The sequence below is a fragment of the Puntigrus tetrazona genome, unplaced genomic scaffold, assembly GCF_018831695.1.
Source record: "Puntigrus tetrazona isolate hp1 unplaced genomic scaffold, ASM1883169v1 S000000373, whole genome shotgun sequence".
NCBI lineage: Eukaryota > Metazoa > Chordata > Actinopteri > Cypriniformes > Cyprinidae > Puntigrus > Puntigrus tetrazona.
Genome location: NW_025048028.1, coordinates 542,163 through 555,000, shown reverse-complemented (window position 1 = coordinate 555,000; position 12,838 = coordinate 542,163). Strand labels below are relative to the sequence as shown.

General features: G+C 40.5%; 1 protein-coding gene across 1 annotated transcript in view; it reads right to left on the bottom strand.

Annotated features, from left to right (window-relative positions):
- Positions 1-1,838: 1,838 nt before the first annotated feature.
- Positions 1,839-12,838, bottom strand: part of grk3 (G protein-coupled receptor kinase 3) — a 41,200-nt gene continuing 30,200 nt past the window's right edge. The window contains exons 15-21 of the mRNA XM_043231494.1: positions 11,924-12,024; positions 11,369-11,435; positions 10,592-10,687; positions 9,892-10,054; positions 8,505-8,641; positions 6,744-6,857; positions 1,839-5,506 (exon numbers count right to left, since the gene is read on the bottom strand). Of these exons, the coding sequence (XP_043087429.1) occupies positions 5,345-5,506; positions 6,744-6,857; positions 8,505-8,641; positions 9,892-10,054; positions 10,592-10,687; positions 11,369-11,435; positions 11,924-12,024 (840 nt within the window). The 3' untranslated portion in view covers positions 1,839-5,344. The remainder of the gene's footprint in view (positions 5,507-6,743; positions 6,858-8,504; positions 8,642-9,891; positions 10,055-10,591; positions 10,688-11,368; positions 11,436-11,923; positions 12,025-12,838) is intronic.

The following is a 12,838-nucleotide window of genomic DNA, read 5'->3' as shown; positions in this document are numbered from 1 at the left end:
ATCCGACTAGGATGATTTAAAAACATTAGCGGCAATGCTCGCGAACACTTGGTCCGAGCTGGACGTCCGGGATGACCAGCAGAAATGAGTCTCGACGCAAACCTGGGAAAGGCAACGCTGGAGACGGCTGGGAAAGGGTTTGATGGACAGACTCAGCTGGGAGACGCAGGGGTGGGAGGAGGTGTCAGAGACAATTAGAGACTGGGCCGCCCGAGGCCAGCGGACATCGCGAGCAGAGCACCGAATCTGTAGAGGACTGGATTATCATCGATTTCACACCAAAGGTCTCGCTTCGTCAGAGGACGCGTTCATTAAATCGGCCGAAACCGTTTAGGCGGATTCGACTGGAATGGATCCAGTGCGATTTTAGATAGTAGCGAATAAACAGTACGATATGATTTACATATTTGTTCACGTTGCGTGCATTTCAGACACTTCAGCACACGCAGTCGCGGTTAATAAATCAAAGCATGCAAAAACTGTTGTGTGGCAAAGTCAGTTAAATTATTAAACAGAATTTAGAAACTTTGCGTGTAGGTTGTAATTTATTTGGACTGTTTTGTTGTTTAGCATTGCATTGAACTTTTGTTTTTTTGAACTTTTGTTTGAACTTTATGTTTCCAAAATTGGTGAAACAAAAATCCACACGTGTGTACACGTGTGTTAAAGGATTTCTAACACGACCAATAGAAATAGTCATTTTCTATCGATTGTACTTTTTCAGGTCTACACCAACCCTCGTTTATATGAAGGCTTTCAGTCCTTCAATCGAATTATAAACTAATTATTTTGGTGCATGTAAACGGCTATTTTGTTTCATTTATTTGAACTAACAATCACTATTATTTTATTAAAAAAAAAAAAAAAAAAAAAAAAATTATATATATATATATATATATATATATATATATATATAAACAAGATATATCAGACATTTAAAGTAAAAACAATTGTTCACAACAATATTTATATATATTTGAAGGCCTCGTCATTTCATGGGTTTCCACAATCGGTTATTTAAGGTATTCTTCATAAAATGACCAATTAGTTACGCACTTATTTATCTGACTTCTTTCAGGTCTAGATACCACTTTTAAAAATTAGGATACATCATATATATAGTCAGATTTTCCAAAGCACTGATAACTGGTTCTTCCAAGCATTCCTTTGCATCACTGGGCCTCGGCCTGCAGCTCGAGAACCGCCGATGTCCTGGGAATTGACCGAGTCATGAAAAAGTCGGAGACCATATCAATATGTTTTCAAAGATTATAGACATTTTCATTTGAATCACTGACAAAATGACACCACAAACGCATCGAAAAAAAGAGTTTGAAATTCACATTGACTTTAAAAATGTATTATTGTAATTGCATAACAGCATTTACTTTACAGAAAGCAGGCCTAGCAGCATTTGAGCACAGATGCCACCAAGTTAGATTTTCTTATCTATTGACATTTAGACATTGCGACTCGAGGGTCCAAATGCTCCCCCATTCAGAGAGGTAAACGAGGACGGATATTACAACACTGCGAGGATAATAAACCACAAGAACCCTTTGAATCATTCGAGCTTTGATTATAGCTGCAGGATAGAGAAGGATGTCCAAGAGAGGAGCGTTTGCTCCAGAACTCTAATGCACCGCTCAATCACGCTGAGCTCCGGTGAGGAGACTTGGCCGCGGTCCCTCCGAATGGCTTTAACATGCCCCGAAAGTTGGCTAATGGAGGTTTAGGTTTATAAATCTCACACGGAAGAGTTAGTTTCGATCGACACCGGAGTCCTCGCTCTGAAGCGAACAGGATGTATCGAAAAGCACGGAGACAACAGACATGGCAACACGAAAAAGGGGCTTTTATTTCTGAACTGATTTTATAAGCAGTCCAACACACATGTTCCTAGCTGTTCCGAAAAAACAAAAACAAAAGAAAATAATTTTAATAACAATTATCATTCATTGAATAATATTATCAATAATTATTATCATCATCATCATCATCATCATCATCATAACCCCAGACAGTAGTATTTGCGTTTGTTTGTGGCACATGAAAAAGAGTTTCGCTTGACTGTAAACCCGGATACTCGACAGCTCCGTGCCCTAGATAAACCAACGCACAGAGGGACTAGCTCCCCGACCAGACAATAAATATGAAAGAGAGCAAGAGAGACCTGTATTAAACAAACAAAAAATAATAATCTGTAACTCGTAGGTACAATATCTAAACTTTTATGTGCAAGATCTGAGCTGATTCTTCACCACAAATAGTTGAACTCACGTCGAACCCGATCCCTTCCCGAGTCAAATTTTTTTTGTGTGTCTACGTCGTAAAGTCTTTTAAATAAACCTAAGCTCATTTGTTTTCATTTCATATACACATATATACTTAGATTTTTGTTAGTTTGTTTTTCTTTTTTTTTTTTTTTTTTTCTCCTTCCTATCGATCGCCCTCTTGCGTTTTCGAAACCTGCGTTCGCCCACACACGAAATTCACCGCTACGGAACAGACACACAAGCGATTGAATGAAGCAAACACTGACGAAGTGACGGAAACGCTACCGTTAAAATAAAATATAAAACCCCTGAATAAAACATGGATATTTAGGACTGGCGGAGGTGCCACCCTTTCTTTTTTGAGAAACGGGCTAGCGGTTTCAAAACACGGTACCGGCAGTCGCCGGTCAGTAGCTTCGAGGCGTATCGTCAATGACGTTGAATCGTTTGCCCCGCGGCCCACTTTTTACACGTCACCTGAATTTGGTCACATTTTTTGTACCCTTTCTCAAACTCGCCGCTGCTCGCCCGTTAAAACGTACCAATTTTAGTCTCAGAAACAGCCGGCGAGCGTCGCGGAAGCTTTTCATTGGTTCAAGGACATTCTCCTACAGTCGTTTGGCACATTTATTTCGTCAGCTCATGAAGCGTGGTGGAAAAAGTGCAGTGATATATATATATATATATATATATTATTTATATATATATTTCAAAACAAGCCATTTTGGTTTCAAAATAAAACCCTTGAAGGGCGCTAAAACATCCTCAGGATGGCACCTCCCCGACACTTAAAGGCTACAAAAACTCCCATAAACCCTGCGATTTCTGCAGAGCGCCGCATGCAAATCACTCCGAAATGCACTGAAGGGAGACGCAGAAAGAAAATTACTGCATGGAGAAGAAAAAAAAAAAAACCTGAATATACATGAAAACACTTTTTTAAAATCACCTCATGCCTGTTAAGCTGTGCTTGTTTTTCCATTCCGAAAACAAACAAAACAAAACAAAAAAAAAGACCAAAAGAAATGCACATAACATACTCCAAAAAATATGTCATCTATAGAAATCTGCATTTGCGTCACATTCAAACAATATAAAAATTTAAACTATATTTAAATCAAGCCTTATAACAAACGGTTTTAAGTTGTCTCTCCTTCCGCGATCCAAGCAGCCCACCTTTGCGAACACCGGCGAGCGCGAGCGTCCTGCTATCGTCGTACTGAATAACGCTCTGCCTGCCGTGAACGGATAATGGCGAAACGCGCGAGAGACAGACAGAAGACCCCCTCTAACCTCATTATGAGATAAGCCATCCGACTCTCACACCGACGGTCCTAAAAGAGGCGCGTACGCACAGTTCTCAGCCTGAGGTTTGCACACGCCCGCCGATTGATTGACAGATGTGAACCCCGCCCACCCCGCCAGCCCCCAAGCTGAGACATAGGGACAAACACAGACAGGCAGAGACAGAGATTCGCCATATATGCAAACATTGTCAAGAAGATTATACTGTAGATGCACAGAGAAAGGATTCATATATACAGTCGGATAAAAGACTCCAGGGATGCTGCTGCTGCTTTTTTTTTTTTTCTCCAAGTGGTCCCTCTAACCGAGACATCATGCATCGTCAACCGTCCATTGGCGTCCTCGTACGCGACTGGAGGTCTGCAGTTCAGTTTTTATTCTGTGCGTTCAATTTCCAACACTGTTCTCGGGGGGGGGAGGAATTAACAGGGAGACGACGCGGCCTGGACTCGAGGAGTTCTCAGGTGTCTCTAGTCGAACGTTTATTTTCATTGGCACTTTTTGCACTTCTGCGGGTTCAGGGGGAGGGGGTTGGGTTCGTGTCTTAGCAAACGTCCAGCCACGTTCCTACCCATTGTGTCAAGCAGCGTAAAATCACTCCACCCACAAACAAAAAAAAAAAAAAAAAAAGAAACAAAAAATACATTCAAGGTGAAAGAAAGCAATTCTTCCTGGTGAAAATATCGGGGAATTTCCTTTAAAGCGACAACACCTACTTTTTGCATCGGGTACACGCACAACTACACGCACTTAACGCACGTGAGCAACCCAACCAAGTCAGGAGTTTACAAGGGCTGAGCACCAAAAAAAAAAAAAAAAAAAAAGAAAGAAAAAAATCGCTCCCTAATTTTTACACTGTCCTGTGAGAGCTCAGCTTGGATGGCGCGTAACGCTCGCCGCTGCAGTCCGTTCAATCCATCTGCGAGTGTTTAGGAAGTGTCGATGAATTCTGTACTTTACAAGTACGGGACGAAGGTCGGGTGCCACAACAGTCCACGAATCCGAGTCCGTTCAGCATAAAAAGACATGCATGCCATGCGCCCACAATGTTGACATAAAGTGGTGCAAAGCATATGCTTCAAGAATGGCACAGTCGTTGAGGTGGCCTTGGCGTTCCCACATAGGACACGAAAGACAATGGGAATGATATCGTTTAAGCCATCGTCTTTTGAGATCGTTTCCATCCGATTAGATCTCTCAGGCCGCATGGCTCTAGTTTCCCTCTAGCAGAGGTACTGATACTGTCCGGCGCTAACACGCTGCCACTTAAAAGACAAGCTCCAAGTGGACACTGTTACAGCAGAGGCCTCTTTCTTTGCTAATATATGAGCATGCCGGCGTGTGCAAGGAGAACGTGGGGATCACAGAAGGAACGACATGCTCACAAAAGGAGGCGCAGTATCCCAGCCTGCACCACTGGTCGAAACGAAGTCCCAGATTCAGCACTGACATCACCGATTGTTCTCTAACATTATCCTGAAGCTACGCCTACCCCAGCGTGTCAAGTTGCGAGGAATTGTGTGTGTGTTTGTGTGTGTGCATTTGATTGAGAAACGGGTGAGGAACAGCAGGGCGCAGTCCAGCAGAACTTTCCGAGACGGACCACATGACGGCTCGCTGTGCCGGTTGGGAAGCCTAATGGTGCTGGACAAGCATTTCGCTGGGAGAGAGAGAGAAAGAGTGTGAGAGCGTGTGCGTGTGTGTGTGTGTCGATGAAGAGGATGGAGAGGAGTTGTAGACAAGGGCGGCGGGAGGTGGGCGGCTCACAGGCCGTTGCTGTTGCGGTGAGTGAGGGGAGGTTTGGACAGTTCCACCACATTGGTTCGGCCCTTGCCGATGACTTTGGGCGCACGGCGCAGCAGCTTCTGGGCCTCTGTGAACGCTTCTGTGAGCTCTTTCTTCCACTGTACGAACTCTGGGTCGCTCTGTGAGGAAAAAAAATAACACCAGCAATTCAGTCTCAGCTGCTTTATGTAATCAAGAACTTTTAAACACTAGTGAGCTACCTAATCAGCAAAATTTTAAATACTATGCAAAATGTCTTTTTGTGGATAAAGCTATACCAAACTGAATTCTACTAAACACCTCACGGAGATGCTAATGTTAAATGAAATGATCGTTTTAAATTGCACCAAATATCATGGTATGCTTGGGCCTAGAGCATCGTTAGCGTGCATAAGTCAAATTAAACTGGAAACAATCGAGTCTGAGCCTTGACCATTTAATGTGAGATACTTGTATGGTATGAGTTGCCCGTAATAAAAAGTTTCAAATCAGCCCTTTATGAGGTTTAATGTCAGATTAATGTCTCCAAATGCACGAACGCAAATGAGCTCCTGTGCAGATGGGAAAAATGTTTCTCATAGAACGGTCTCAAAAAGGTAAAGAACAGAAGTTCATAGCAGCACACAAAAGAACCCAGAGGCTTTTTTGGATTATCTAGTCAATTAAATATTTTAATTTAATATCATCCATAAGAGCGTAACACTAGAGCAAACATAAGAGAACACATTGGAGGTTTGAGAAGGTACATACTGACTGTGGTAACTATGGTTATTTAATGGAAAATACATAAATAACCATGTTTTCATGACCCATTAAATGTAACAATTTAATACCATATATTATACAATATATTATACATTAAGGGGACAAAGATTTAGCACTTTTGCCATATATGTGTGATTGAAACCAAAGTTTTCTTTTTCAAGAAAAAACAAATACACTAGGTACCATTTACTATTAATTGTATATTATTAATAACTATATTAATCAATAAATGTAACATTTTCATGTATACGCAGCAAGCAGAGGCAGTGCTTTACATTTAGTGCCTCATTCTGTGACTGAAACCAAAGTTTTCTTTTGTTAGAAAAGCATGTCCATAAAACACTAACAAACGGTTATATTCATTATTAATGGTGTATTATTACTAATTACAGTATTGAATCTCATATATGATACTACTGAAATAGCAAATGTGCGAATTTTGTTCAAATGGATTTTTTGATTTATGTTCACATTTACTCATGCATTCATTTATAATAAAACACAAAAAAAGAGGTACAGTGAAGAATAAAAGTGAAGAAAGGTAATACAAGACCAAAAGGGGAAGAGAGACTCCCTTGACAAGACTGTGAGAGCAGCATGAAGGTGCCCTACCTCGCACTGCAGGACAAACTGTTTCCCTCCTTTGATCCTCAGCAGGATGCACTTTTTGTCCTTGATCTGAGTCTCCTCCACAGTCACGATCTGCTCCATGGTCAGCAGGTTTTGCTGGGGGGAGAAAAGACTAATTAGTGCGTCCCTTAGTGAGTCTTTTCACAGATTACCCTACTGCGTTTGAGAGGAACACGCCACGCTACCTGCTAGCTCTGGGATTTCACCCTATGCTTGAGGTCTATTGGCGTCTCCTACAACTGCGATAGAAATTCTAGAGGTTGTCTGGGGCTACGAGGGAGCAAAGACACGGATGACAAGCTGTTCTTGTACTCAGTGAGTCAGTGGTGGTGCAGCAGACACGGCATCTCATGTAACTGTCTGATCGCGGATACCTGATTCCCGTCAGGCTGGAGGATAATGGAAGTCGTTTGACTTCTGTACAAATATGTTTCCTCTAAATGACACTTACCTCATTCAGTCTGGTTTCTAAAGACCTTGATTTAAAGTGCGCTTCTGTGTGAAGACTTTTGTTTACTGTTCGGCTGCGAGAACAGAAAACGATTTCCAAATAACACTGTAACACTGTCAGCTAGGGATGCACTAATACATTTGATAAAAATTCTAAATTGTGTGACCTGTGTATATAAGCGCTGTCAGGTGATTCATTGTGATTAAACGCATTTAAAATAAAAATATTTTATACTATATTATATTATACACACACACACACAAAATAGCATTGATAGTTAAAACACAAAAATAGTGTTATATTACAACATAATATTACATTATAATACATTGATGTAATTATACAACAATATTTATTAAACCACCAATTTAATGAACCAACCTACTTCTGTGTAATCCAGTGAATTTAATATTAAATTAAAAATAATTAAGTTTTGTTTAACATACGTTTTGTTTAAATAGAAAGAATAGATGCAAACTGAAAGCTCACCATTCATACAATTGAAAACGAATGAATTAAACATTTCAAAAACATTATAAATAATGAATTAGTGAAAATTTAAGTCAGACTGGATCTCTTAAATTAAGAACACAGTACAACTGCTAAGTACTCAAGCATAAGCATCACCGCTTGCAAATCTGACTTGCGAGAGGCCTCCCTTTCCATCCGTTTCCATGCATCTCCTCTCCAACATGTTCCACAGGAAGTGCATTTACCCTTCAGATCGAAGATTCAGGGACTCTGGGAGTTAAAAATGCAGGAAACCGGCAAAATCTGCACTTCTTTATCTTAGTTACAGATCAGGGCAGAAAACTCTGGCCCCAGGGAACCTGTGGTGACCTACTTCTGCATTACACAGATCTGAGCGCAAACGCTTCCTCTGGATGGGAAAAGACTGAGGTTTGGTTCAGCGGTGGAAAGAAGCAGAGGATATTAAAAGGAGAGGTGGGCGTCTCAATGGTTTAGGGCTGCAGGTGAACCTGCGTCACTATGGGAATTTCGGAGCAGGGTGGAAGACGATGTAGGGTTTACGTAAAGTGATGTGATTCCTCCTCGCCTTCTTTCTATTTCTATAAAAATCTTGATATTTCCTTCACTGCAATGAGCAATGAAACTTAAAGGAGAGGGGGAATCAGCAAAAATGCACCAGACTCACCTTGATTTTACGTTTTTTTAATGTTTTAGTCCAATGTTCCTACAGCGTAGGGATACACAGGCATGTTCATTCTCAAAAATGGTCTTGTAACCCTTTATACAGATGCTAAGAGCAAACGAAACGCAAAAACACTCACCCGAGACTCTCCTTCCCCTCTCCACTCGACACGGTTGGGGAATAGGTAGAAATACCGCCGCTGCCACTGTGTCAGGAAGGGGTTTCCTAGCTTTAGCATATAGCCGTGCATGATACAGTCCTTCCCCAGCGCATAGTCTGCAAAAACATCCGACACAGGCAGTCACATAACACTCAATGCCATTTAGGAATAATTGCATTAGCATACAATTCAGAGTCTTTGGGACATATTCATATTTATTGTATTTTTTGTAAAGAAAGACACATTTGGAAAAAGATAAATTAATGATTTAACCCTCTTGAATTCCAGTTCACGACTCCCATGCTCGTATCCTGGGGTAATGACGCAAACGATTAACTCGGTGTTTGCTAAATTACACGGTTCTTTCAGATCTATTTCTGACCATTGCACAGTCGGTCATGTGACGGGTTCTGTGTCTTTCCCTTAAGGGAAGCATGTGGCACCGGCACTGCATGACTAGTATGTAGGGTTCAGGCCAATCCTCGGGGTCGCTGACGGAACCGACTCTGGACCCCGTGAAAGTCGATTAGCTGACGTCAGTCCGGGCCTTTAATTCATGCTGGAGAATGTAGCACTAACATAGCAGAGGCCATTTTCTTCTCTCGGCACCGCTGTGCGAAATTACTGCTTGTCAATTCTGTAGACGTCTTCTGATTTAACACAAACTGCAGTTTGTGTTAAATCATAAGAAAATATTATCTTTTGGACTGGCTTGAAACCTGGGTAAATGACCGAGTGCCGTAGACGACGAGACGCCTAGAGCAGCCGTTCATTTAGTTTTGTGAAGTCCAAAATACAGGACACTCCCAAGATACAGTCAGAAAATGAGAGTCTGCTGAATGAGAGCAAACAGGATGTTTACAAACAGCATTTTGCAACCAGCTGTTCTGTGTACATTGCCGTGACACCTCTCACTAGTCACAAATGTTGTGTATATGAAAAGTGTTCGCCAAAAAATTTAATCTTCTAAATTCACAGCACAGGAATAAAGCAATATAAAGGAGTACATTTCAAGATTTAAAACCAAAAAAATAAATATAAATTCTCTCTCTCTATAGGTCAACGTTCACCAAAGACACGCAAACAAACTTCACTAATATATATATATATATAGCTCTAAATTGATCCAAAGTGACAGTAAAGTCATTTATAATAAATGATTTTTTTAAATAAAGTAAGAGTTATTTCACAATATTACTAAGACTTTATAAACATGTTACACATTAAAAATTGTACTTACCCTAAACTTTTGAATGACAGTGTTTATTACGTAAACTAATATTTGAATAATAAGCCATCATACATGAATGTGAATTTGGGGGGAAATGTGGAGAAAACGAAAAAATATAGCAATAAAATGTCTCACCCTCTTCATGGCCCTGCTGCTTGTTTTTGGCCCGTTTGCGCGCCTCATTCTTATCCGTGTCACTGTTGACAGCGTCATACACTGTTTCGGCCACCTCCTGCTGCCAGCGCTCGGAGATCACCAGCGGAAAGTTCTTATAGAGCTCCTGATCACTGTCAAGCAGCTGAAAGAGAGAGGGACAACCGTAACGAACCATAACGGAAAAAAACATGAGTCAGTTATTTACGTTATCATTGTAAAACTTCAAATATATTTGTTACAAAAACCCACTGATCTGCTTCAGAGGATGTGTGATAACCCCCCAAAGGCGTATGGGTTCATTTTGCAGTACTTGTGGATATATCAGATTTACGGAGCTTCTAAATAATGTCCGCTACGCAAACTGTGTACGTCTGGAAGAAAAAGTCATATATACCTAGGATGGCTTCAGGGTGTGTAAAATAAGGGGTCATTTTTGGGTGAACTATTCCTTTAACATACAGCATAGTGGAAAATTCCTCTAGTTTTTAAAGCATGAAACATAAGCTCAAGTGCTCTTAGATTTTACACGGTTCTCTCAGTGCTGGACGCGAATCTTGGCTCCACTTGAAATCCTACTAAGTAGTCCACTTTGATGGTCACTGAGCTGAAGCAAAGACATCAGCCTTGAGCACTGAGTGGAATAAGTGAAAAGTTTGGTACCACGGTTACTGGTTTTTACCTTAATGCCCTTGGTGTCCTCCTCGTCGAAGGAGCCGATGTCAAAGGCATCTGCAGCGTTGACTTCACCTCTGGGGGGGATGAGGGGTGGGGGGTACTGCAACCAAACAAAACATGCATTAAATTTATAATCACAAATTATTATAGGATTATAAAAGTTGTCAATTAAATTTTTTTTTTTCAAAATAATGTTGAATTACAACCTCTGAGGTTTATAAGTTATCATTTAAAATCAATTGCCTATGGATAAATTGAACGGAGCTTTTTCTTGCGGAACCTGACTGTTGCACTCCACAGGCTCTGCGCCCTTTCATTTCAGAAAACTATGATAGTCCTCATAACAGAGATTTACAGATTGTGCACACTAACGGGAACACAGCTCGCAGGAAGTGATTTGAGGTCTGACAGTAATTGTCTTATGAAAATGTATCGCTGAAGGCTTGGCTTTGCGCTTTGATGCCAGTTCCAATGGTGCTGTAAAGGGGATGAAATTAGAGTCGCAACTTCCTAGAGAGGATTTTAGTATGCTAACAGCCACTGTCAGCACTCTAACACGCTCTCTGTGATGATGTTCATCTAAATTCATTCCTATTAAAGCACGCCACTAAAAAGAAAAGAAAAAAATCTGAGGTTTGCTAATCGATTGCTGAATGACCGTCATCTGGACTCTGAATCAGATTAGTTATAAATTGCAATTAGGCAAAACCTCATTCTATCAGAGTGTATGATATGAGGACTTCAACGGGGCTGATACAGAGAACAAGGTCAATGGTCTCACCTTCTGAAGATAGACCTGCTGCCAATCGATTCCCTTGAAGAACACATGCTCCTTTACTTCTGACGCCCTACAGACCATAAGAGATCACATACAAGTCAAATAAATTTGTAAAGCAGTTAAATCTGAGCATTTATGTCATAGTTTGAATGCCGCAATGGTATAAATCACACATTTGAAATTTGCTGGACATATGTCATACTTTATTTAAAGAGCTGGTTATAACACGGTTAACGTGTCTGTAACAAAATAAAAATGAATTAAAATTGGCTAAACAGATACAGCTATAAGTGCTTTGCGTGAGTATATTGTATGTATGCAGGAAAAGGACGTATATCAACCATAATCACTTTTGACCAGCAGGTGTCAGCAATTCAGAACGAGCTGCAAATAATTCCCAGCATGCCGTTCTGTCTTTATAAGCCTAGAAGCTTTCAGACTGTTGCTTTATTTATACAAGTGACTTTTTTTCATTTGGATAGGTCACTACAAACCAAATACACATCTCATAAGTATTGCGGATGTCTAGTTTTGAAGATAGAAGGCATTTTGACTCACCCCCGTCCTAGACACCCCAATCTTTTAGCGACATCTCGCTGTAAGAGTCCTTCCAAGAGGGACTTGAGCTCCGGTGAGAAGGAGTCAGGCAACTCCACATTCTGATGAGAGAGAAGGAACATGAAGCGGCTCATGAGCTTGACTGACATCTCGTTAAACATGACTTTATGCCATGTCGGCTGGTGTTTGACTTTCACGTGATGTTTGCTTTCGTTTCATTAGTTTTCCTCATCAGTTACGCCGAACATTCATTAGTAAAAGGCAAATATGCAGGAATAGCAAACATTCCAGTAGCCGTCTAGATCAACAGAGCATTAACAGAGCGCTTAGTGGTATTTAAGTATCTTCACAATCACACAAATGAATGCGAGGGCAACCAAAACAATTCTCTTATGTAACAGGCAGTGCCAACTGCACATTCAAATCAAGGTCAACGTTCACCAAAGACACAGTAAATGAAGGCAAATAAACTTCACTAAGTTCAGGCTGTCAGGTATAGTCACCATAACATTGAACTAAATAACAGGGCATTGCATTATAGATGAAGGGTTTTTGAGGGGTAGCTTGTTGCTGTACTTGCAAGTGTATTTGAGTGAATATTCTGGTCTTTAGTTTCTCATTCAGTGCAAAGTTTTTTGATAAGAAATTTAATTTAGCACTAAATCAGCATATTATGATGATTTCTAAAGGATCATGTGACACTGAAGACTGGAGTAATGATGCTGAAAATATAGCTTTGCATCACAGGAATAAGTTACATTACAAAATATATTCAAACTGACAATATTTCATCAGAATATTACTATTTTTTACTTCATTTACGATCAAATAAATGCGGCGTAGGTGAGCATCTAACCAACTCTAAACCACTGAACCTCTTTGGAGTCATGATTGAGTTTTTTAGTCCAATCTTAA